This window comes from Lolium perenne, chromosome 7 (assembly GCF_019359855.2).
Source record: "Lolium perenne isolate Kyuss_39 chromosome 7, Kyuss_2.0, whole genome shotgun sequence".
Lineage (NCBI taxonomy): Eukaryota > Viridiplantae > Streptophyta > Magnoliopsida > Poales > Poaceae > Lolium > Lolium perenne.
Window position 1 is genome coordinate 300,230,943 of NC_067250.2, and position 25,599 is coordinate 300,256,541.

The 25,599-nt window shown below is 43.4% G+C and overlaps 1 protein-coding gene and 1 long non-coding RNA gene across 2 annotated transcripts; one reads left to right on the forward strand and one right to left on the reverse strand.

Annotated features, from left to right (window-relative positions):
- Positions 1-6,899: 6,899 nt before the first annotated feature.
- On the forward strand, positions 6,900-9,572 carry LOC127312043 (uncharacterized). The gene is made up of 3 exons (XR_007858095.2): positions 6,900-6,954; positions 7,487-7,588; positions 8,036-9,572. It is a non-coding gene; the product is annotated as an uncharacterized lncRNA (long non-coding RNA).
- Positions 9,573-19,320: 9,748 nt separating this feature from the next.
- On the reverse strand, positions 19,321-23,730 carry LOC139833997 (uncharacterized). The gene is made up of 5 exons (XM_071824377.1): positions 22,590-23,730; positions 21,212-21,356; positions 20,938-21,167; positions 20,130-20,855; positions 19,321-19,757 (listed from the first exon to the last, which is right to left on the reverse strand). Exons 1-5 carry the CDS (start codon positions 23,728-23,730, stop codon positions 19,321-19,323), a joined length of 2,679 nt encoding a protein of 892 aa, XP_071680478.1.
- Positions 23,731-25,599: the final 1,869 nt, after the last annotated feature.

Genomic DNA, 25,599 nt, shown 5'->3' on the forward strand with positions numbered 1-25,599 from the left:
GCCCGCCGGGGGGTGCGTTCTCCATCTCCCCTATTAGCGACGTAGACTTGGAGGGGCGCCACTCTTCGGGTGTCTCCTCGGACGACGCTACCGATGCTGTCCTCTCCCGACGAATAGTAGGCGTTGCAGATGAATGGCGTGTCGCTTGACCCTAGTCCATGCCTGGTGTCGCAGTTTATGCAGTAGTACGAGGTCATCTCCGAGGGCACGGGGTCATCAGATCCAACCGACATGGAGGATGCCGAGCGAGGAGTCGATGGCGCGGACGGACTCGACGGGTTTTCCTGGCCAGCCGAAAGGTCGGGTGTCGATGACGCACTTGGGCTTGTCGATCTGGAGATAGGAGATTCCAGTAGCCGGAGGATTCCCTCTGAGTTGACGTTGTAGTGGACGCTCCCGAACGCCATGTCCATGTTGCCTTGCAGACCAGAGAAGGTGGAGCGAGACGATTCGTAGGAGCCGAAACGGATCGGGCTTCCCAGATGAGACGATGATGGTGCTGATGAAGCTGCTGATGACATGACGGGTTCAGCCGATGTCCGATCTTGTGCCGACAGGGTTCCCACAAACGGCGCCAATTGTCGAGGGTACTCCTCGCCAATGCCCTCCGATAGGGGCTTAGGGTTGACGGAATCCTGTAGGCTGACACGAGACATCGGTTCACAGACAAGCGGGGAGAGTGATTTACCCAGGTTCGGGGCCCTCGATGAGGTAAAACCCTTACGTCCTGCCTGTCTGTTCTTTGATTATGAAAATAATGGGTTACAATGGGGTGCCGAATAGTTCGGCTGAGATCTAGGCGAGATTGCTGTTGCTAGGGTTACCTAGCTCTAAGCTTTTCCTGGCTAAGATTGCTAAGATTGTTCGTGTCCTTCGGTAGCCCCTCTCCTGGCCTTTATATAGGAGGCCAGGTCTCAAGAGGTCTAACCGAATACGACTAGATTTACAGTAGTTTAGATCCAATCTTTCCTTGTTTGTTCGCTTCCTTGTCTTGCCCGTCAAGGAATCTTCTGGTGCGCCAACCTAGTGGCCCATCTAGCCTTCGGTTGTCTTCATGGGCCTCCAGTTGGTCAATACAGGATAGGGCAACGTCGGTTACTCGAAGGGTAATGCCCACGTCAGATGTATAAGCAGAGTTGGGATTGGGCCTGGCCAACGGTGAGATTTTGTTGGCTGAGAGCCAGCCAACGGGCAGCTGTCCTTTTTTTGGAGCGCAGCGATTTGTCTTGGACCGCCGGTCCAAATTGGAAGAGCAGACGGGACCATGGGCAGGGCCACTTTCTATTTTGGGAAAGAAAATGATTCGGACAGGGGGCACTCCGGTAGACTAAATAGTGCTATAGCACTGCGTAGCAGGGTCCTTTCTTTTTTCCTCGCTTGCGTGCAGTACAGTCACGCAGTACAACTGCAATACAGTTGGATCAGTACAATTTTTGCCCAGCCCATATGCGGCACCAGGTGATCGTGGATAGCTCCAGAGGCTCGCTAGACCACACGCACTTGCTTGTTCTTAATACTTTCAAAAAAAACTGAAGTAAAAAACGGACATAAAAATCGTCGTGCCGCTGGAGATGCCCTTAGATGCATCTAGTTTCCATTTAGTAAGTCTGATTTTAATTTTTATATTAATTTACTTTTAAAATTGACCAAACATATAAATATTAACAACATATATGACATCATATCGGTATATTATGAATTTAAAATTTAAAGCAGATCAAGTAATACTCCATCTGTTTTTATTTCATTCGCATTCTGGATTTAATCATAGTCAAATTTCATTAAGTTTGACAAAAAAATATTGGTAGAAATATTAGCATCCGTGATAGCAAATGCTATAATATTTTACATTGTAGATTTTAATATTTTCCTCTAAATATTTAGTCAAACCTTAAAAATATTGACTTTGACTAAACACATACGTAACAAAAAGTAATGCTGAATGGAGGAAATAAATGTGGCCACGTCTTTCAGTAAACTTATTCAAATTTAAGAAAATTTGACTTAAGACAACAGGTAGAAGTAGACCTCTATCCATGGACGGACACAACGGGTGGGACAAGCCCCATCCTAGATTTCTGAATTTTCTAGCACTACCGCTAGTTTGTACAATTGGGCCTAGTTGGCCGGAAAATACCAAACGATATAGCGGTGTGCGCGCATCCAGTTATAAAAATTTCAAAATAATGCTATTTTAAATCTCAGAATAATTTGGAAAAATGCACGTATGTATATATTATGTTGATACTTATTTGTGTAAGTTTTCACGAATAAATACGATTGTATGTGACCTACACAAAAATAAGAAAATGGAAGTTTCTATGCCCGTGAATAGTACAAATATAAACATTATACTGTCATTTGGACATTTTGTCATTTTCGTGCAAGCCACATGCAATCGTATTTTTCTGTAAAAACTTACACGAGTAAATATCAACATAATATGTGTATGCAAAATTCTATTTCAATATTTTTTGTAACTTTCAATTGTATTTTTTTTCAATTTTTGAAAAACTTGATGTGCGCACCAAGGTTCTAAAAGTGCATGTCGCTAGGTGGCCATTTTTTCCTGTTCCAGAGAGCTTTCTCTTGCTGTCATTCTGTCAACTCTTGCTCGCTCTAGCTCTGATACTCTCTTCCCTTGATCCCTACTCGACCAGGATTCCTGAGACCTAACTTGCGCTGATGGTTCACGCCACACTCCAGATCCCCTGCAAGATGCCTCCCCTCTCTTGATTGCCTCCTCCACGACTTCCCCCACCACCCGCCGCTGCCAACATGAACTTGTGATGGCCACTCAGCAACCTCATGTTCTTGTCGGACAGGGCTAGACCAGCCAGGTTCGGCCGCTCGCCTTAATTCAAGTCTGGTGCTTCCGCAACTATAAAGTTTTTGTGTTGATTGGTTTGGTTCTTTATATGGCAATTCCCATTGACAAGAAATTGTAGCCCTTAATTTTAACAAAGATGGAGTCTCATGACTATTTATGTTTAGTGTTGATTCTATTTTAATTGTAGAATTTAGGTTTAGAATTTGGGTGTGTTCATGATGTCTTCCCTAGTCACGACTCACGCGTAACAAAATGCATGGTAGGCCTGGGGTTTGAATTTTTGTCAGGGTTTTCAGCCGAACCGGCTGATAAGGTCCCATCTCGATCAATCGATGGCTCCCGGCGCAGCTATCAATCAAGCTGTCCGATTTTCGTCAAAGTTTTCAGATCGACCGGTGACGTACGTACGTGGACGCACAGAGAAAAATCCAAAATTAGCAATCGCGTAACTTTGAAAGACGGATCAACATTGACGTCGATCGTCAACAGCCCATCGGCCAAGGATGGCGAAATTTTCAACTGCTTATTTCTTCTATAAATGATCCTAGACTACCCTCCCAACCAGGCCATCTGAGAGGGGCAAATCAATCTGGTTCGTCCAAGCTGGTATGAACAGTAACTTTGCAAACCCACTTTTCACCACAGCCGTCGGATACGGTAATTGTTCTTTCACTCTTTACTTGTCTAAGTAGGTCCATGACAGATGGGGCCTTGCAGGCGTGGGGTCAGCGAGCAGAGGCGGCGAAGTCACTCGCTCAGGTCGCCTTTCTCTCGTCGTGTGCGCCCACGGTGAAAACCCTAGCCTATCGGGAGCTTCCTCTCCTCTCCCAATCCCCTGCCCCGTCTCCTCTCATTCTCCCCCAATCCGCCGCCTCCTCTCGTTTCCTCTCCCCCGCTCGGAAGCAGCACACCGCACCTCCTCCCCTACGCCGTCCCCAGCGATGCGCTGCATCGGTGGATGGAAAGTCTCCGCCACGAGCGCCCTCGCCGCCGTGTTGGGAGAGGATGCGGGAGGAAGACGACGACAGAGGAAGTCCACGCCACCGCGGCGCATCTGGGGGAACCGGCCGGCCCGGAGCGGACATCGCCGGCAAAGCCGCCCGAGCGCCTGCGGCGGCAGGGAGCATCGACACCGGCGGCTGGACGGGGTAGCCGCGGTCACAGGCCGCGCGACGGCGCATCTGGTCGGAGCGCCCAAGCGCCAGCGGCGGCTGTACGTGGGAACAGGCGGCGGAAGGGAGCAGCAATGACGGGCCGGAATTACAGGCCCTCCACCCTCGGCTGCTTGGCGGCGGCAGCGGTTGGATGGCGGCGCCCTCTGCGGAGATTGGAGCCGAGGGGATCCCCACATCTCGTGGATGGCGGTGCGCTGCGTGACGGCTGCAGAGGGTGAGTTTTTTTTTCATTTATTCCTTGCAAGCGGGTTCCTCTTTCTGCTCCTCTTTCTGATTCCTGTTCTTCCCTGATTTATTTTGCTGCTAGGGTTTGGTCGTCCAGCAGATTCACTGTCTAAGAGGAAGCTGCAGGAAAGATGTCTCCAGGTTCACCTGTGTGAGCTCCTCATTCCTATTCCTGTGAATGGGGATTGACCAATTATATAGTTCTTTCATTTGTGGAACTCTATGTGATTCTTGCAGATCAATTGTGAGGATATGATGATTGGCATAATTAGGCTGGAACATTTATTTACCACTGCTAAAAAAAGGCTTGGAGCTAAGTTATGCCTTCTCTATTACTTATTTACTTACTCTTGGATTATCTTTCTGCAGGTACAAGAGCTGAGGATAGGAACTAACTTCTTCGGTTGGGTATGTCTAAACTAAAGGCGTTGTAAGTAAACCATGCAATATGTAATTTTGGCCATGTCAAGATTGTCTATATTAATGACTGAATTTTATCTTGTCATTTTACAACTTGGATAGTAGCTGTGATCTTGAGTCATCTGCAGCTCATCTGGCTCTGTCATAGTTAAATTTATGTACAATCCGAGGTTGTGGCTCTGTGATGTGCTTCACGCGAACTTCCTCCACCTATGAAACTGCTTCAATGCATAAAAGTCTACTATACGAGTGCCTGATGGCGAGAAGGCGGGTTTCCAGCTGATATTAGTTGCATGATAAGGTAAATCATATAAATCTTTCTTTAGGTTTGTCTTTGCTCATCAAAATATGTTATTCCTTGGGATGACAAGCTCCTTTTTCCTTGTGCAGCAAGCATGATCGATCCACAGATAATCATGTAAGGCATTTTCTTCAGACAAGAATTCCATGTTACTACGGACCAACAACTCCTGGGAATTATAAGGAAGTGTTGGTAGGCTCCTTCTTTTTTGAAATTAACTTTGTCCCTGCAATATTTATTATTCATTTCATTATATGACTTCAGCGTGTCACTTTGTATTTACTTGATCCATCATTTGTGGTCCTCGGTTCTTTCTGCAACTTATTGCGCTATTATTTATCCGTCGCTGGCTTCGTGTATTCTGGTTATTTATGGTAGCCAATATTTTTGTAATGTCTCAAGTTTTGTCATGTCTTTCACCGGCCCACAAATTATTATCTGTCTCTAGGTGTCGAAATCTATACAATATGGTTAGAAAAATAAAGTATTATATGTGGACTTACTATCTCCTCTCCTGTTTTGTAAATTTGTTCCTTTCTTTCCTTACCCTCTTATTATTATTTGAGTGTATATAATGGTCTCAAAGAAACACAGAGTTTCTTGCATATATGTTGATGACATATGCCTTAAATGTTCCTCCACCAAAACATGATATTAGTATGTAAGGGTTTAACTATTCTTCCGTTGAGGTGCTCACCGAGCCACCGAGCCATCTAATGAGTGGTGAGTATATAGTTGCTCTTGCAGATGAATTTTCCCATGCATGATTTGAAGAAGATGCACAATTTTCTGACCAGGGGAGGTTCATTGTTTCTTTCAGTTTGTTCATTGTTGCCTTAAAAAAATGCATCCTGGATTATGTCAATGGATCATATCATAATAGGTTCATAACAGCTGCATTTACTTCCGATTCGTGCGTACAGTTATATTTTCTCCCATGAGCTGGATCATATTCGATGCACTCCATTTTCATAGTTTCAAATTGTTTGTTGAAGTGATATATGATTGTTAGCTAAATATTAAGTGCTCATAGAAGGTCATCACTTCATCCGCGGATACCGTTTATCATGTATAAATCACTTCAATCTCTTAGAGGTGTTTTTTCGGTCTGATTTGTTTGTGTAAGTTTTGAGCTTCCTTTTTCTTTTCTTTTTTGTTGGTCATTCGTTGGCTGAGATCTGCACTGGCTTTGATGAAGTGTTCTTTTTCAGTGTGATTTGTTTGTGGAAGTTTCAAAAAATGTGCACAAATATAATTGGGTACTGTGAGCTGGGAGAAGAAATGAAAGGAACAAACCGGCCTTTTTTCTGAATGGCTTACAGATTGAGAGTGGGGTGCTCTTTTTCTCTTCCAATCTCATTTGTTATGGAGCCCTTCTTTTTCCTTTTCTATTTCTCTGGTTGAGATCCGTACTGACTGAAGGTTACCATGTTCTTTTGGCTATGCGCAACTATGTCTCTGTCATGTTCTTCACCCCGAGCCGCCGTCGTCGCGCCTCTCTCCCTCGACCTACCTAGCACCGGAGGTGGAGGAGTAGCGAGGATCTGTGCTGGTACGGTGGTGGAGGAGCAGTGAGGAGTGGCGTTGGGACGGAGGTGGCGCGGCGGCTTGGGTGGCGCTGGGTGTAGGGAGCTCTGGTGGCAGGCCGACCGGTGTCGACCGCGCTCCCTCAGCCGTGCCCTCGCTCTTCATCATCTGCCGTCACGCCTCTCTCCCTCGTCCTAGCATGGTACGCGGTTCCAAGGCAGCGCCTCCCTCTCGTCTACATCGAGATCCAGCGAATGGCGGTGAGGTGCACATGGTGAGGGATCTATCCTCACAGTCTTCTGCAGGTCCTTCAACGTGTTGTAGATCTTATGTACCTACTTTGTGGATATGCCGCTGCAGGATGTGGATGGACGCTGCAGGATGTGGATATGCCACTGCAGGATGTGGATATGCCGCTGCAGGATGTGCAAATCTGATGAAGAATCTCACGGAAGAGTTTCATGAAGGAGAACAAGGTGATCTCTCTCTTGTGAATACAATGAAGTTTGTTCCTGCATTTTTATGTTATTATTTATTCTAGCACTGCTTAGATTTGTTTCAGTATATGCTAGATTAATTATTGTCTTTGCTTATATTCCAGTGATATATGTTGTATACAAAAATAATATATTTTGGACTGCTTTTTTTATGAAATTCTCATGGTGCATCTGCCTAAATTGGTTTCTTTTCCAGGTTATACTCTATTCAGGAGCCATTGTACATGCTTTGTGTTGGCTTTGGTGTTTCCAAATGAATGTTGTTGGAAGTCATGTAAGATTAATGGTACTGAATTGTCATATTAATAAGTATTGATGAACTGGGCTAGGTAATGAGAAGAAAACAAGTTGCTGATCTGTTTTTGCAAAACTGTAGTTATATAGCTTTTGTTCATAGATTTCAGTGCTGTAAATAAATACAACCTTTCAGCTCATATGCCGATTTGTAGGATTGTACAGGTCATTGTGTTCATGTTGATGAAATTGTGAACGGTTTTATTCTTATTTGCAGGCAACAATCACATGATTGAAAACTTGATTGGTTAATTAGGACATGGTTAATTATTTCTGCATCTTTCTTTCTTGAAAGATGTAATTTTTGCAGTGTTCAAAGGTACAATTTTCTATTGAATATTTACTTATTTCATAGACTATGTTATTTGAAATTTTCATGGTTTTGTGATTTGATTGTGAACGAGATTAATCTAACATATGTATCCTTTTAAGTTATGCTCATTCAAGTGATTCCTTGGTATTTTATTTGTCGTATCCCTATAACTGAATGTTTTCTTATGTAAGATCAGAGAAGTCGCCATTATTTTACACTACAGTGTTTCTCCATATTAATTGCAACTTACTTTCCCATTCTGTTTTGCTCGCCATTGTTGTATGCTTAGGACTTGTGAGCTCTCTGATTGGCGATTTATGAAATCCTCTAAAGATCAATATTACGAAGGCTTAATTAAAGAGATATCTTATATTTGTCTCTCCCTTAATTATCTTAATTCACGCTATTTGAAGGCTGAACTATATGTGCATTTTTTCTTGTTGGATGTTTCAGGGGTAGGATTTTGTACTAAGGAGGAAATAATACGAAGCATGTGTTTTAGTTTTGAAGAAAATATCAGAACTGAACTGCAACACGTTTAACAGGCGAGCCAAGTTTCTTTGATTAATTCTTTTTTATCTATTTGCAGGTGTTAGAAAAGAAAGTTCAAGTTTTAAGTGTCTGATTTTTGTAGCAGAGACTTTATGAGGCTAGAAGGTACGGTATGCATTTATCTTGCCCATTTATTTTTGCTTTCTCTGTGTTCCTGCGATGGGTCATGAGCTGAGAAAAAGATATTGAGTGAGCCCACTGTTATGTTTGATTCGGATGGTTTACATCCTTAGCTGAGGCATTACTACAGATGTATGAGGGCAAATGGGGTCACTTTCCAAGTGTCTTAAGCTTATAGATTTTGGAATGGACCATCCTGATAAACAGAACTTTTCTCTGTTACTTTTGTGTAAACATGATTTAAGAGCATACATTTATCTATCTCCAGAACCCTGTGACTCAAAATAAGCTGCAAGCCAGCAAGAATATGATTTATTGTATCTCCCTTCCTTGATTTTTTTCTTCTTTACCTATGATATTTCTTTCGCAGAACCTGCTTTTGTTCCTTTCTCTGGGTGTGGTTGGGGTCATTCTCTAGCCCTTCCTGTTTCTAATTCATGTTACTTTTCAGCTCCTCTAGGATTATAGCCAACATGTAGCCACCAATGTACAGAATAGATGAAGATAAAAATTGTTTATGCTGCAAAGGTTTTAGTGGACATATAATCATGTATTTTATTCCTTGGCATTTTAGCTAATTAGTTATATACTTCCTATTCTGTACCTAGATTGCACATATAATTGATCTGCTGGTTGCCTCTTTTGTTTATTACCTAAATATAGCATCGAAAATGCATCCAATAAGTATATCAAGCGCCCTTTTTCTATTTATTTTGCTTTCTTTTACAGTATGAAATAAAGAGAGGAACCAGTATGTTGTGAGATCTTCAGCATAATTTTACACATCGGACATTTGATCAAAGACCAATTACTTGACTTGAGACATCTATGCTTGACAATACTTTTTAGTACCAGAAAGTAGTCCGTGCATAAACGAACAAGTTTTGTGCTTCTTCATAAGGATTCCGATTCCCTTGTAGAATTAGCAACTGAGTCAAGAAAGCCAGTGGTGAGCCTAGAATTTGAACAACAGGATTTTAATAAAAAAAATAAGGTAATTGACAGCTCAAATCCTAATTTTAGCTGGCTATGGCCTTGGTTGACATAATGAGCCAGGAGAATGAATAAGGGATGGACGCTCCCTTGATTCCAATGTTATGTTGTGTTATTTCCATATTTTTCATACATGCACACATTACATACTATATCAGGTAATACACAAACTGATTGGGTGAGGCGCATTATCTGATATTATCATGTTGTGCTGACTAGCAAGTGCCCTTCCTATTCATGTTTCAGGCACCTCTCTTAATTGGTTGTGATGTCAGACTTCAGAAACAATGGAAATAGTGAGAAACAAAGAAGTATTTCAAGCAAACCAAGATATTCTATTGTTATCACTCCATTCTCTTGAAGTTTATGAATGGCATCAAAACTGACCTTTTTTTCCTTTACCATGGTAGCGCGCTCTTGACCTGGGCTTCCTTGGGCATGGTATAAGTAGAGAGCCACCAATTCAGACTAATGATAGGACACCAATTCAGAATATAATGGTAAGCTATTAGGAGACCGATTCAGAATATAATGGCCACCATTCCTTGGGCATGGTGTAAGTAGAAGTCCCTGCTTTCTTTGTACAGAATATAATGAACACATAGGACAATGTTAGGACACCAATTCAGACCACATATATACAATTGCTTAATGTCATATATACACTTGACACCATGGTTTTTAAGGCGACGCCTTGGCGCCTTAAGGAGGAGGGCGCTTTGGCGCCTAGGCGACGCTAGGCGGGCGCTTTGGACGCCTAGGCGCCTAAAGCGGCCGTTTTTACAAAGCGGAGGGGGAGCGCGTTGACGCCTGGGCGTCGCCGAGGCGGCGCCTAAGCGACGCTGGTTAAACCCGGCTTGACACAATTACATAGGTTGACTCCACTCTTGGATCTCATGCTAGGATGGCTTCGGGTATTTCTACATCTTTGGCTTCGGGTATTTGTACATCTTCTTCCTCTTCCTCGTGTGGACTAAAGTTAAGATCCAAATAAATCACCATTTGTGGTGGCAAGTTGAGATCGAGGTCCATCTCCTCTTGTCGTACCTGCACTAAAAGGAACAAAAAAAAACAGTAATGCATCAAAAGGAACAAAAATTATCAGTAATGCATCATAGATGATCCCTTATTTATTTCATTGGTTTCTCTTAATGCTTCATATGAATGTGCAAATGTGTGTTCCTTGGTTTCTCTACTGACAAAGGAACAATGCATATTTTCAGCTTCAGAGTTGGAGCTGGAGGGGAAGATGCAAGTAATGGGAAATCTGCAGTTGGCGATCGACAAATAGAAGCTAAGCCTGATACACTGACAGTTGATACTGGTGCTGAGGTTCCATTCCATCAAATATTTTAGTCAGTTTTCAAGTTCTTTGTATATGACCAGATATACAGAAAGCATGCTCACCTTGGCAAGAACTGCTATTCTCTTTGGGTTCTACGGTTGCTGCCAAGCTAATGTGATGCTTTTGCTACACCACCTCCACGCTGCTGTTGGGTGCACCTCCTTTGCTGCAGTGTAGGCCTCCTGTGGTGACTATGTAAATGCCTATGTAGTTTCTGCTGTCTGTAAGCGAATGCTGTTACATAGCACGCTTTGTAGGTACACCCTCTGCTCGCAGGGGAGGAGCCCTACGGTCCTACGTGCCCATCATACGGGCTAACCTTAGACTAAACTTTATGTGCTCGTATGTATAGCACAGACTGTTCTCTAAAACTCTGATCCATGAACTGTTATCTGTGTCATGAGTGTTGAAGGCATATTCTGATGTCTCCTTTCTGTATTATTCTTCTCCTTGCTGCTATTGGTGCCTCTACTATTATAGTTATTGGCCTAAAGTAGCGTGCAAACTTAGGCATGTCATATGTATATGTTCATTTAGATTCTTTTCCTTTTGCGATCTGTTCCTTCGTAGGGTAACTTAGTTTTAATTTCTGTTTTCCGTTTGAGGAAGTTTTAGTTTCCGTTGAATGATGGTTATTTCATGTACCAAAACCTTGATAGAGCCATCTGTTGGAGAGAACAACCATACCATGTAGTATTGTTTCTTTTGTCTTTAGGCGGAGCGCGAGGTGCGGCAAGAGTTCCTGTTGTGGCTGCCTGCCGCGGCAGACAAACTACCAGAATTCCTGCCGTGGCAGCCTGCCGCGGCAGAGAAAACGCCGAATTCTCTGCCGCGACAGAGGACCCCGCTGGGCGAGGCGGTGTCGAGGCGGGGGCGCTCGAGGCCGGGGCGGGCGCACTTGGGGCCGGCGCTAGGGTGCACGGGGCCGGTGCAAGAGCTCGCGTTGGCGGCATGGGCGGCGTGCCGAAGAGGTCGTCGAGTCCGCGCGGCGCAGGAGGCGCAAGCGCGGATGACGAAGCTGCATGCTGAACAGGATTAACCTTCTCATCGAAGACAACATGTCGCGAGATGAGTAGTGATATTTACTAGCTGAATTTCTCATCACATGATCGATCCTCACATGTCAAATACAATTTCTATACTTTTTCCATATAAGTAGTAGACTGAAATTTGACGAGTCTTGATCGAAGCATTTGCTGCTGTATGGTTTTTTATATGGTTTAAGTTAAACGATGTGACAGTTTACAAACAGTTGGTGAGCACTGCTGGTTGTTAAGATTATTTGAGAGTTGGAGGATATGCTTCTTCAGGTAACCTAATTGTTTTAGTTTGGTTGTCGATCCAGCTTCAGTAATGCTTGTTCATTATTCAGATCCAGCTTGGCTCTCGACAGAAAAAAACAGATTAAGGATGTTGTTTCTCTTTCCATGTGTAGCAATAATGCATTAGAGCAAAACGATTTGCGCACTTTGCTAAATAAAGCAAATTTAATGAGAAGTTTGGGCACTCGCTTAAACACTGATCAAATTTGAAAAATCATTTAGAATCTGGAAAACTGCTCTAATATTGCTTTAGTTTTGAGAAGAAATAAATGTTGATATGTGCTGCTACTTTGCTAAAATATAATGATATGAACTTACTTATTGTGTTTAGACATCCACGCGATATGTTGATGATTTAGTTTTATACCATATGGTGCTTACCAATGTGGTTTCGGTAAAGCCTGCCAAGTTGTAGTAATTGTGAAATATTTAATATCAATGGACAATAGCATAAAATGGGAAAACAAAATCTCATGGCAAAGATGGAAGGCGAATCTAATAGAACCGTGGATACTCTCTGCATTAACTTTGAATGACCAATACATGAAAGATCGTCTTACAACTATTTTGGTATGAAACATCCTGTATAATTCTGTAAAATTTAGAGAAACAAGAAATAAACGTCATATTTGATGCGTATATAGCAACTCAAGACATGAACCATCACCAAAAAAATATATTTAAGCACCAAAATAAATTATTTATTAAATTACCGTTCTATATGTCAGCTTTCATTGACATATTAATACGCTTTCGTTTGCACTTGCGCGATAGCGCAACAGGTCATCTAGTAATATAAAAGCACGCCACCGTGTGCATGTGACAAACACATAACGCCATTTGTTAAGCAGAGGCATATCATTGTACGGACCAGTGGTGCTCCTGTACTATTGTAGCACTTGACGTTTATACGGTTTATAGATGCCGAGTTTGGCAAGTTTAGTTGCATTGTTTAGTTGGAACGATCACGCACGTACGTAACTTCCAAGTGCTGGTGGTGATCAATCGAGACATGGACAAATTGATCGGATGGTGGCGTACAGAACGGAATCCACTAGACTAGCATAACGGCCCGTGATTCCGGACTGTACGGTATGGCTCCCACCATGGACGTGCCACTTCTTGCATAAACTAGTACCGTACCTTCAGGTCGAGGAGCTCCTTTTGTTTAGTGGATTCTTGACTAGAGTCACAGGTGAGCTGGGCTGAGCTGGGCTCCCATGTGATCAAGCGACAGACTCGGTCCTTCGAAAATACAAGATGTAGAACGCGGCATGGCAAGCTGGCGGCATCATGTTTCCCTAAAAAAAAAAAAAAAAAAAAAAAAAAACTGGCGGCATCATGTGGTGTCTTGCTAGTTGCTAGTGCTTGTTTATGTTTGCCCTCTAGTACGGAAGCAGAATTTTTGTCGCTAATCGTGGTTTGTTCCAGAGTTATTTTGACAGATGTAGTGCTACTATTATATTTTGCGAGAACGAAGGAACACTAGTAGAAAATAGGTCTTTTGTTAGCAGCTACACGAAGCATTAGTGTGTTTGGCTCAGGACTAATGCTCACATTATTCCCGGTTCGAACGGTTATGACGCCAAAAAGTTTTAATCATGGTTCGTTACAGGACCTTTAGTCCCGGTTGGAGACACCAACCATGACTAAATGGGTTGCGACAGGTATCTCTGGTGCGAAAACCTTTACTCCCGGTTAGTCTTACAAACCAGAACTAAAAGTTTTTTTGTGTTCTTTTTGGCTCCACACACCTCCCTAATTACCTTTTTTAGCTTTGTAAAATACAAAAAAAAATAATAGAAAATTAAAAATCATTTTAGATGTAGGTAGCTTAGGTGATCTAGTTATTATGAAAAATAATAAACATGAATTTTAACTTATTTTGGCAAAAAGGGTTTTTTTGGTAAATGGGAATATCTTTTGCATACGAACTTGGGAAAATGTTTAATATATGAAAATATATCTAGGAGAAAAGTTACATCGGAATTCACCTGGGTTTACTTGGTCATCCAATTTTTAGATTCTCAAACTGCCAAAAAGAAGTCTAAATTTTTTTAGGTTTTAGGTTTTGAAAAAGAAATATGTATTCAAGATTATTATTACATCATTACTTTTATTTATTAAAAGAAATATTTAGAATTCCAACAGGTTAATAAGATTGATATGATACTAGTATTAATAACACGTGCGCTCCGCACTTGTAAGCGGGGCGAAAGGAACTTTGAAGTTAAGCGTGCTAGTGTTGGAGCAGTCTGGGGATGGGTAACCTAGCGGTAAGTTTGACCACAAGTGAGCAATTTGACCTAAGATTAACTGTAGTTAAAGACTAAACTAGTCAAATAAATGAAATACTAGAAATTCTGAAAAAATAGAAAAAGGAGGGAGTGAGAAAAATAAAGAAAAAATTGAATAAAAAAATAGCCGTCATGGCCTTTAGTCCTCGTTTGTAACACCAACCGGGACTAAAGGTCCTTTGGCCCAATGCGCGCACGCAACCCACGTGGATGGGCCTTTAGTTTTAGTCATGATTCCATAGTCCCGGTTGCAAAACCGTCTAGCTATTCAATATTTTGTTATGCGCGTATTATATTTCCTCCGTTTTAGATTAATGAACTTAAAAGTTGAGCCAGTTAATTTAGGGTGGAGATTGTAATATTGACATCTAGGGAAAATATAGGTTTACCCGTAGGCATAACCTTGGAAGTGCATAACGTACAAGCGTCGCAGGGCTTAAGCCCGGCACGATATCTGACACCGAAGAGTAGTCCCTAGTCGTGCACTCGTGCTTGATGCATGCACTTGTCACGCCGAATTCAACTCCATCATGCTAGCTAGCCTTAATTCTGGAGAGAAAAAAAGTACTCCGTAGTCCACACATGCAACAACGAACCGTCGACAACAAGCACTGCAGTACGTCCTAAGAAACCATGTGCGCTTGCATGGAAAAGAAGCAACGGCATGCGTACGTCGTAACATGCATGGTCGGATTTGCTAGCCATAGGTATAGCACGGAAAGAAGGAACGTGTGCGAATAAAACTGAGCCCTACGAGTGTCTTCTCCGCGACTCCCCGTTCAATTCTTCCGACTGGCAGGCTGCTGACTAACTAGACCACGAATCGATTGGTACGTAGTACGTACAGTCAGCACGTGTATGGCAGTACGTTAAGCGGCAATCAAGAGGGAGGTAACGTTTTGCGTCACCGCCGCACCGCGCGGGTGCCAAATATTTGAGCTAACACAAAATGTCTCTAGAATTATGCTGGGAGAGTAGGCATTTGTTAGACTCCCTCGGTCCCAAACTATGTTCGTATGTATCAATGCAATACACTGAAATACGCTTTAGAAAGTTAGCATTATTAAATTGTAAACAGCGAAATAAGTACACCGTACTACCTCTGTCCTGAAATAAGTGTCTCAATTTTACCTAGATAAACGCATTTTAGCTATAGATACATTCGTATCTAAAAAAAGGTTGAGCGTTACCACAAGGACATAAGTGCTTTCATTGGTTCCAATTCATTTTTAAACCGGGACTAAAGACTCTAGAGCTTTGGACCAACGCCATGTTTTCTACTAGCTACTGTGAGACATATATATTCTTAACGGAGGGAGTAATATTTTAGCATGGGTCGCCGGGATGAACCTTGTTCGCGGTCTCCTAACCCCTAGCATAGAATTGCGAGGATAAGATCCTGAGTACTGTATGTGGAATCTCATTAACCGGCGATCAAAACGCAAAGCACCGTCAAGTACAGCTAGACTAGTTAGCTGGAGAATATACCGGTCGGCCTTATCCTGATTCACCGTATCCATTCAGGCCAATGCTTTTCCGTCTCAGAATTCAAGTCGGATATCCTGGGATGCTGGCCATGTGCCATGTGCCACGCCCCAACTATACCGTACCGCGTATGTACGGGTGATGGCCGTGTCGTTATGGTTTTAGTTTAGTTAGTTATAATTCAGTTAATTTAGTTCGAACCACTCTTTTTGGGTGAGTTTCAGGAGAGAAGCTTATCAAGCAGGAAACCTGGGGAGCACGTAGGTACGTACGCTATCAAAGTCCAAATGTAGCCCAAACTACATGGCTCTCTTTTCTTTACAAAATTCCAATTCAATATTTTGAAATTTTAGAAAAATTCAAAAACAATTTTTGGTGTAGGCAATGATGTTCTATACTACTGTGTAAAATCTCAGGATGGAATACATTATATTCGAGACTACAGAAAAATAAATTTTTTTGGAGGTTTCAAAATTAGTACTATTCACTTATTCAGATCAATGGATTTGTGAATTTTTCGAAGTCCAAAATACTGAGTCTTTCGTATTTCTTTTTTTCACGGTGTAGAGTACAACATTATCTATCTCAAGAATTTTAGTTCATATTTTTTGAAATGATGAAATGCCATTCTTCAATTTTTTTAAAAACAGACTACATGTAGCTCGAGCTACAAAATAGCAAACTCCGGTATCGACCTGCTATATGATTGGGGTTAACGAAGCAATGATTGTGTAGGCCGTACTGGCAGTGGCGGTGTGCGTCAGACTGTCAGTGACGCGCTTGGTTGACTCTGTCGCGTTGTCCGATGTATTGTGGGCTGGGCTTTGTGGGCCTCTTGGGCCGTGGCTCTTCATTTGAACTCCTTGCGCCGTCGTTCGCATCTTCAGCCACACCATGTTCTCGGTCCTTTTTTTAGGATAAAAAAACCAGGATCTCGATCAGCTTCTCCTGTACGTTGTCTTCAGCTGACCTTGGTACCATAACACAAAGTTAATTGTAGTACAGTACCTAATTAATTCTGATTTCTACGCTTGTTTTATAGCAAGTACAATAAGTCCTAATCAGCTTACTATAAGGATTAAAATAGCATATTATTGCTTAGTTGGAGGAGAGAGAGGAGAGTGGGCTCTTATGCAAGAGCTAGCTCTAGCACGTGCTCCTAGACATTTTGTGAGAGTGAAAGTTGGGTCATACATTGATAAAGTACTACATTTTTATAGCTCACTATTGTATATATTGGTTCTAAGTTGGCTATAGATGATATGATACTTGGCTTATAGCCAGCAGCTAACTAAACTATTGAAATTGCTCTTAATGCTTTGCAATGACAAGGTCCGCCAAGTCAGCGTGTATGTACTTACGTACGGAACGATGTGGTACAAGCGCGTGTACGTTACTATGTCAGCGTTCCTCGTCTCTGTCACTACTCACTAGTCAGTAGTCACTGCTAGGTCGCCGATGGTGGCTGGAGCCCGGCGATGAGATCTATCCAAGTCGATCGACTATCGAACTGTCCAATGCTAGGTAGACCAAGGAACTGAAAGCGTAGCTAGACTAGTACTGATTAATTTTGTTCTTAGTAGCTTGCCAATGTTCCTTTTATCCTTCTTTCTGATACCCAGAGGGGTGAGAAAAAGGTTGGACTTCTATAGATCACGGTTCTTTTGGCAAAGTGATCAAACAAAGAAGAAGTATCGTTTAACTAAATGGAACATTTTATGTAGACCAAAGGATCAAGGGGGTTTGGGAATTGAGGTTTCAGATATTAAGAATAAGTGCTTGATTGGCAAATGGCTATATAAAATGCTTAACGAAAAAGGAGTGTGGCAGGAGCTGCTACAAAACAAGTATCTTAATAATAAAACTCTTTTCGCGGTTGAGGCTAAGCCAAATGATTCACCCTTTTGGAAGAGTTTAGGGCCCTTTTGTTGTGGCTTTTTTTTGGCTTTTTGGCTTTGGCAAAAGCCAAAAAAAGCACCTAAATAGGTACTTTTTTTGGCTTCCAAAATCCAAAATCCAAAAAAACACCTATTTAGGTGCTTTTTTGGCTTTTGCCAAAGGCAAAAACCAAAAAAATCCACAACAAAAGGGCCCTTAATGAGTGTCAAAAATGATTTTTTTCAACGGGGTCTGTTTGTCATTGGTGATGGATGGAAAACCGATTTTGGGAAGACACCTGGCTTGGGACACGTCCCCTAGCGGATCAGTTTCCCTCTCTGTACAATATAGCAAGAAATCTGAATGCTACTGTAGCTGATGTTATGGGATCTATACCTCTGAATATTAGTTTCAGAAGAACACTATCTCATGATAAATGGACATCTTGGATTAATTTGTTGCAGCGCCTAATGGAGGTGCAACTTTCAGAGGAGCCGGATAAGTTTATTTGGCGGCTCAATGAAAATGGAAAATTCTCGGTAAAATCATTATATGTCGATCTCATGAATGATCATACTGTGTTCCTTAAGAAATATATATGGAGATTAAAGGTTCCACTAAAGATTTGAATTTTTATGTGGTTCTTAAATAAGAAAGTCTTACTAACAAAGGATAATTTAGCTAAGAGAAAATGGACATGATCAATGAAATGTGCTTTCTGTAGTTCTGATGAATCTATTGAGCATCTCTTTATTAAATGCCCCTTTGCTAAATTAATTTGGAGAGTTGTACATTTTACTTTCAGTATTTCCCCACCTGCCAATATCAAGAACTTATTTGGGAACTGGCTTAATGGAATTGATAAAAAAACGAAAGCTCGAATTTGTGTAGGAGTTTGTGCTTTATTATGGGCAATTTGGAATTGTCGTAATGATATTGTGTTTAACAGAGCGGAAGGTATGTTCTTTTTGCAGGTTATTCACAAGGCTACCTATTGGATCCACATGTGGTCATTCCTTCAGCCGGAGGAGCAGCGTACACATATGAACTCTGGATACACTCAACCGATGGCGGTCGTTCGGGCTATCTTCAGCCAGGGTGGTTGGCAGCGTGCTGATAGGATACAATATGTTTAGAATACAATATGCATGGGTGTATTAGATATTCTCCTGGCATTTCTGTTTTCTGGTGGCTGATCTTTGTGAGCACCTTATGTGAGCGTTGAAGACCAAGTTTGTAAGACCTTAAAACTAAGATTTATTAATAAATGTCTGTGTGCATCTATTTGATGCAGAGGCCGGGGTGATACTCATTTCGGAAAAAAAAAACTAGACTAGTACACAATCCTAGCATGCATGTCGGCATGTACAAGACAAAAGTTATCTATCGGAGAAGATGAGGATGAGAAAACGATTGTGCACCCCGCCGTACTACGACAAGAGTACGTCTTGCCCCGTTGCCCGCATGCATGAATTGATCAACGGTCAACACCCTTAATTTTTAAAATTCTTTTAGATACGGTACATCCTATCAGTTTGGGGGAAGGCAGTGCCCTTTGTTCTCGGGCTGCCATGTATTTATACGGCCGGTTCACCAAAACCACCGGAAGGGAATTACAGAGATTGATTACATTGATCATCTAGCTAGCTAAACTAGGCAAGAGATAATTCGGTTTATACATTACCGAAAGTTACAACAGAATATGCTAAGCAGATACTTTACAGATATTTCAACACACCCCCTCAATCACAGCCGGGAGAGGTTGAGATTGCGCTTGAAATTTTCTAGCTGGCGTACTGCAAGTGGTTTTGTAAATCCATCAGCAACTTGATCTCCTGTCGGTATAAACCGAATGTCAAGAAGTTTTCTTGCTACCCTTTCTCGAACAAAGTGGTAGTCGATCTCAATATGTTTAGTTCTTGCATGAAAAATAGGATTAGCAGATAAATATGTTGCCCCAAGATTATCGCACCATAAACGTGCAGTTGTAGGCCTTGATACTCCCAGTTCATCAAGGATAGACTGCAACCATATGATTTCAGCTGTGGCGTTTGCTAAGGCTTTATACTCTGCTTCAGTGCTTGATCTAGAAACTGTTGGTTGCTTCTGTGCACTCCATGATACAAGATTTGAGCCAAAATATACTGCGAAACCTCCAGTTGATCGACGATCATCACAATCTCCTGCCCAATCAGCGTCAGAGAAAGCACTTACAATTGTGGAGGAGGATTTTCGAATTTTTATACCCAAGTTACATGAACCCTTGATGTATCTTAAAATTCTCTTAACGGCTGTCCAATGATCCGTGGTAGGAGCATGTAGAAATTGACATACTTTATTAACTGCAAAAGAGATGTCAGGCCGAGTCATAGCAAGATATTGTAAACCACCAACGACACTGCGATATTTAGTGGCATCTTCTTGTTCCAAAACCGAACCTTGCTCAATGGACAACTTTTCCGTGCTTGCCATAGGAGTGTTCATAGCTTTGCATGTGTGCATACCAACTCTCTTAAGTATATCATGTGCATATTTTTCTTGTGATAAAATTATACCATCCGAGACATGTTTTACCTCTATTCCCAAGAAGTAATGTAATTTTCCAAGGTCCTTAAGAGCAAACTCTTCTCTCAACTTGTACAGAAGTGTTGTGACAGCTGTCTCAGAAGAACTTGTGACAATAATATCATCAACATAGATTAGCATATATATTGTAACACCATTATGATGGAAGATAAACAGAGATGTGTCTGACTTAGATGGGACAAAACCAAGACTGTGTAATTTTGAGCTAAGACGAGAGTACCATGCACGAGGTGCTTGTTTTAGGCCATATATTGCCTTGTCTAGCTTGCATACATAGTGTGACTTCCCCTTTTCTTCGAACCCAGGTGGTTGCCGCATATAAACTTCCTCTTCCAGAACACCATGAAGAAACGCGTTCTGTACATCTAGTTGGCGGAGTTGCCACCCCCTGGAAACAGCAATAGACAAAACAAGACGAATTGTTGCAATTTTGACAACCGGACTAAACGTATCCTCATAATCAATACCGTATCTCTGCTTGAACCCCTTGGCTACGAGTCTTGCTTTAAAACGGTCAACAGTACCATCTGACTTTCGTTTTATCTTGTAGACCCATTTACAATCGATGACGTTTCTCCCCGCTTGCGCCGGAACGAGATGCCACGTCTCATTACGGCGTAGTGCATCATATTCCAACTCCATGGCTTGTTTCCATTGAGGATCATCAAGTGCTTCTTGCCATGTCTCAGGTTCACCTGTAGCACAAAAACCACCATATCGTATAATACCGGGGAAAAATTGTTTTGGTCGATGGATATTGTTCTGTGCACGAGTTACAGCTCGAGTCGGTTGCACAGGAGGGGCCGCAGGAGCAGATGTCGCTGAAGATCCTGGGCTGGCGGTTGGAGCGGACGCAGTGCGTGCAGGCGATCCCACGGAAGTCGTGTGGCCGGGTGTTGACGCGGCAGTTGAGGTAGAGGATCCGGAGCGGGTCGACGTGATGGGTCCGGTGGACGCGGGAGTTCCGTCGAACGATGCCGCGTGCGAGGCGTCCTGGCTCGCTCCAGCTGGGAACGCGTGCGGATCAGGCGCTGCTCCTAGAGTGGATTGCCTCAACGCAGGGGAATGTTCCCCTGATAGTGCATGCATATCTGCCTCTTCTTCCGAATTTGCTAGCTGCACCCGGTCCTGCTGCACACGATCTTGAGGCAAAGAATTAGTGGCATTAGCAGGAAAAACATTAGTCAATCTATCATCTACAATATCATCCCCAGATGTATAAGAGGAATTTTCAGGAAGTAGCAAGATTTCAGCCCGCAGGCGTGCACCGGCATTTGGATGAAGACGAGCAAATGGAAAAATTGTCTCGTCAAAAACAACATCACGCGAAATATAGACTCGACCAGTGGAGATATCTAGGCATTTGTATCCTTTGTGCATATTGCTATAGCCAATAAAAGCACACATTTTTGAACGAAACTCAAGTTTCCGTTTGTTGTAAGGACGGAGATTTGGCCAGACCGCACATCCAAAAGTGCGAAGAAGATTAAAATTTGGTTTTTCTTGGAGCAATCGTTCCAAAGGAGTATCATGATCAATGACTCTACTAGGAACACGATTAATAAGATAAGTGGCTGTTAAGAACGCCTCATCCCAAAATTTTAGGGGCATGGAAGCTTGTGCAAGAAGAGAAAGCCCAACTTCAACAATATGCCGGTGCTTTCTTTCGGCAGAACCGTTTTGTTGGTGTGCATGCGGACAAGAGACGTGGTGTGTAATGCCAACACGTTGAAAGAAAGAATTCAATCTCTGATATTCACCACCCCAATCAGTTTGCAAGGTGATGATCTTTTTGTCGAAAAGGCGTTCAACATGATTTTGGAAATCAAGAAATCGTTGGAAGACATCAGACTTCTTTTTAAGAAGATAAATCCAAGTAAATTTACTGAAATCATCGATAAAACTCACATAGTATTTGTTTTTATTAATAGACTCGGGCGCAGCGCCCCACACATCCGAAAAAATAAGTTCAAGCGGACTCGATGAAACACTAAAAGACTTAGGGTATGGAAGCTGATGACTCTTGGCCTTTTGACAGGCATCACACACTGACTCATGACTCAAATCCTTAGAACAAGGAAGACTAAACTTATTGATAATTTCTTGCACGATTATTGAAGATGGATGACCCAAACGATGGTGCCACCGGGTGGTGCTGGGCTTGATGGCGTGAAAGGCTTGCTTGTGAGGTTGTGGTAGAGGGTAGAGACCTCCTTGGCATCTACCGTGATGAAGAGTTTTCTTCGACTCCCGATCCTTAATAAGAAAGAAATATGGGTGAATCTCAAAGAAAATATCATTATCGCGTGCAAACTTGTGAGTAGAAAGTAAGTTCTTGGAAGCTTTTGGAATGTGCAAGATATTTTTGAGGTGGAAATTTCGATGAGGGGTATGATAAGTAGATTGACCGATGTGACTAATGTTCATACCTGCGCCACTCGCGGTGTGCACCTGCTCGTGGCCGTTGTACCTTTCCCTCACAGTGAGCTTCTCAAGGTCACCCGTGATATGATCGGTTGCTCCCGAGTCGATGTACCAGTTTGTATCCACCCCATATGCATGAGATGTAGAACCAGCCGCCTTCTCCTCGCCGTGATAGTCACGGTTGAACCGTTCCCAGCACCCGAGCGCCTCATGTCCAGTTTTGTCGCAGAGCTGGCACTGGGGACGCCCCTTGTTGTTGTTGTTGTAGTGCCCGTGGTTGTTGTAGCTGCGGTAGCCACCACCACCGTTCTGGTTGTTGCGGGCACGGTTGTAGTTGTTGTTGTCGTTCCGTGCCCGCTGGTAGCCGTTTCCGCGATCGCCGCCACGACCACGGAAGTTGTCGCGGCCACCTCCGCGACCACCACGGTGTCCGCCTCGCTGGGCGGAGTTGATGGAGGACTGGTACGGCGCACCACCGCCGCCGCCCTGAATCTCGAGCCTTGTTTCGTAGGCCAGGAGGTGAGCGTAGAGATCGCTCAAAGCCACCGGGTCCGTCCTTGTGGTCATGGATGAGACCAGCGGGTTCCAGTCCGCGTCGAGGCTGGAGAGGATGTAGGTGGCGAGGTCGTCGTCTTCTAGCCTATGGCCTGCCGACGCCATACTATCGGCCAGGCCTTTCATCTTGGCGACGTAGTCAGCAATGGACATCTCCTTCTTCTGAGTGCCTGCCAGCTGCATGCGGAGTTGCATGATGCGAGCACGAGACTGTGACGAGTACATACCAGTGAGGGCGCTCCAGACCTCCGCAGATGTTTCCATCCCAGAGACTTGGGTCAGAACCTCGCGAGACAGCGAGGATAAGATGAAGCCGAGGACCTTCTGATCCGTGGCCATCCACTCGAAGTGGGCAGGGTTGAGGATCCGCTCCTCCTTCTCCTTGCCATCAGCGTCCTTCTTCTTGGTCGTCAGCCACTCCGGCGGCTGAGGGATGGAGCCGTTCAGATACCCGACGAGGTAGTTGCCGCGAAGTGGCGGCATCACTTGCGCCCTCCAAAGGGTGAAGTTCTCCCTGGTGAGTTTCTCTGTAGGAACTGGAAAGCCAAGGGAATTGTTGTGGTTTGGGGCGGACGAGGAAGAAGCCGCCATGATCGAAGATGTGGAAGAGGTGGTAGGCTCTGATACCATATCAGTTTGGGGAAGGCAGTGCCCTTTGTTCTCGGGCTGCCATGTATTTATACGGCCGGTTCACCAAAACCACCGGAAGGGAATTACAGAGATTGATTACATTGATCATCTAGCTAGCTAAACTAGGCAAGAGATAATTCGGTTTATACATTACCGAAAGTTACAACAGAATATGCTAAGCAGATACTTTACAGATATTTCAACACTTCCTTCTTTCGTTGCCGCACGACCCCAACCCTAGCCCCCACCGCACCCCCTCCTCCCGCCGCCGCCGCCGGGCAAAGCCCCGGTGGCGTGGCGGCAGCGGGGGGTCTTCCTCTGCTGCGTCGGGAAGCACCCGGCCTAGTCTTCGCATGGTGTTCTGGGACGGCATCGAGATGGTGGAGGCGACATCGCGTCGGAATAAGGATGCTGGAGCTCGATCCCTATCTCGGCAAGGCCACTTGTGGCGGCGCCGACGAGCTGCTGGCCTAGTTTCCTCTCAGATCTGCGGATCAGGGAAGGGTGAATTCCCCGGGCACGGTCGAGTTTTGACCCTGCCTTGGAGATTGCGGAGTCTGTTCTGGAGTCGGAGGTGTGCTGATGTTGTTGCCTTCTCCTCAGCCGGTCGTGGTGGCGAGGGAGAGGAAGGAGATGTCACCACTACCTTCCTTTTTAGGGTTTGTGTTCTTCTGGTGGTTTGCGGCTGTCATGTTTTACAACTTCTTCCGGCCGGCCTTGGTGGCGAGGGGAGGAGGCGGTCCGATGTGGAAACGCCAAAATCGGCCAGATGATCGGGAGAAAGACCCTTCTTCCTCCTTGTCGGTATGATTTGTTGCTGGTGTTCTTCTTCTTCCTTGGCGCTGACGCTGGAGGGAGTTCCTGGTTTGCCCGGGCGGATGGCCCGGCCGCGGTGCTGGACCGGTCGGTTGACTCGAGTTCCCTTCCTTACGGAAGGGACACTTTTCGCGGTACTCAAAGCCAAAGATGGCGACGGCTGCTGCAGGCGTGTTGGATTGGTGTCCATGCCTTCTCGGCACTGGTGTTAGGGAAGGAGGAAGCAGCGTGGTGGCAATTGCACCATGGTCGAAGATGATGACCTGCTTGCGCTTGGTTGTAGTACTTTCTGCTGCAGGGGTCTTCTCTCAAGTTTATGGGATGATGCCACAAGGCTCCGGAGATCTTCATGGGTTATGGTGGTCTTAGGGTGTTCTAGGTGTTCTTGGTCCTTTGTGTTTGTGTTTCTCTGTGCTTGTAAGGGTCAACAACTTTGCATTTTTCCGTGATATGAATGCAGAGAAATTCTCAAAAAAAACACCCCTAATTACCTAGCACTTGAATTATGAACCTACTAGTACTTCCAGCTATAGTTTAAAAAACTAGATCGGTTCATCCGGTTTAACATACGGTGATAGAAAATTATTAATTTTAATAAACAAAATGACCATAAAAAATATACGGAGTATAGTTCAATAGGTATTAGTATATGTTATGGCTTTGTTTGATTTATAGGACAGAAAATCATATGAATAGAAAAAGCATAAGATTCATATGTTAGGCCGCTAGATAAATCTTTTGAAAATAGAAGTTCTCTTTTATTGTAGCAAATAAATTTTTTCATGAGATATGATCTAATATTTTGTTTCTATAGAATTTGCACTACAATTTTTCTATAGGATATGTTCATATGAATCAAAGAACTAGTATAGGAAAATTCTTATAAGATCTGAATCATGCACAATACCTATACAGATCCTATTAATTAAGGGAGCGAAAAAACTATATGTGGTGATTTTTTTTTCCTGCTCAAGGTCGCGAGTATGATTATTCTTGCAACATTTTATTTCTCGG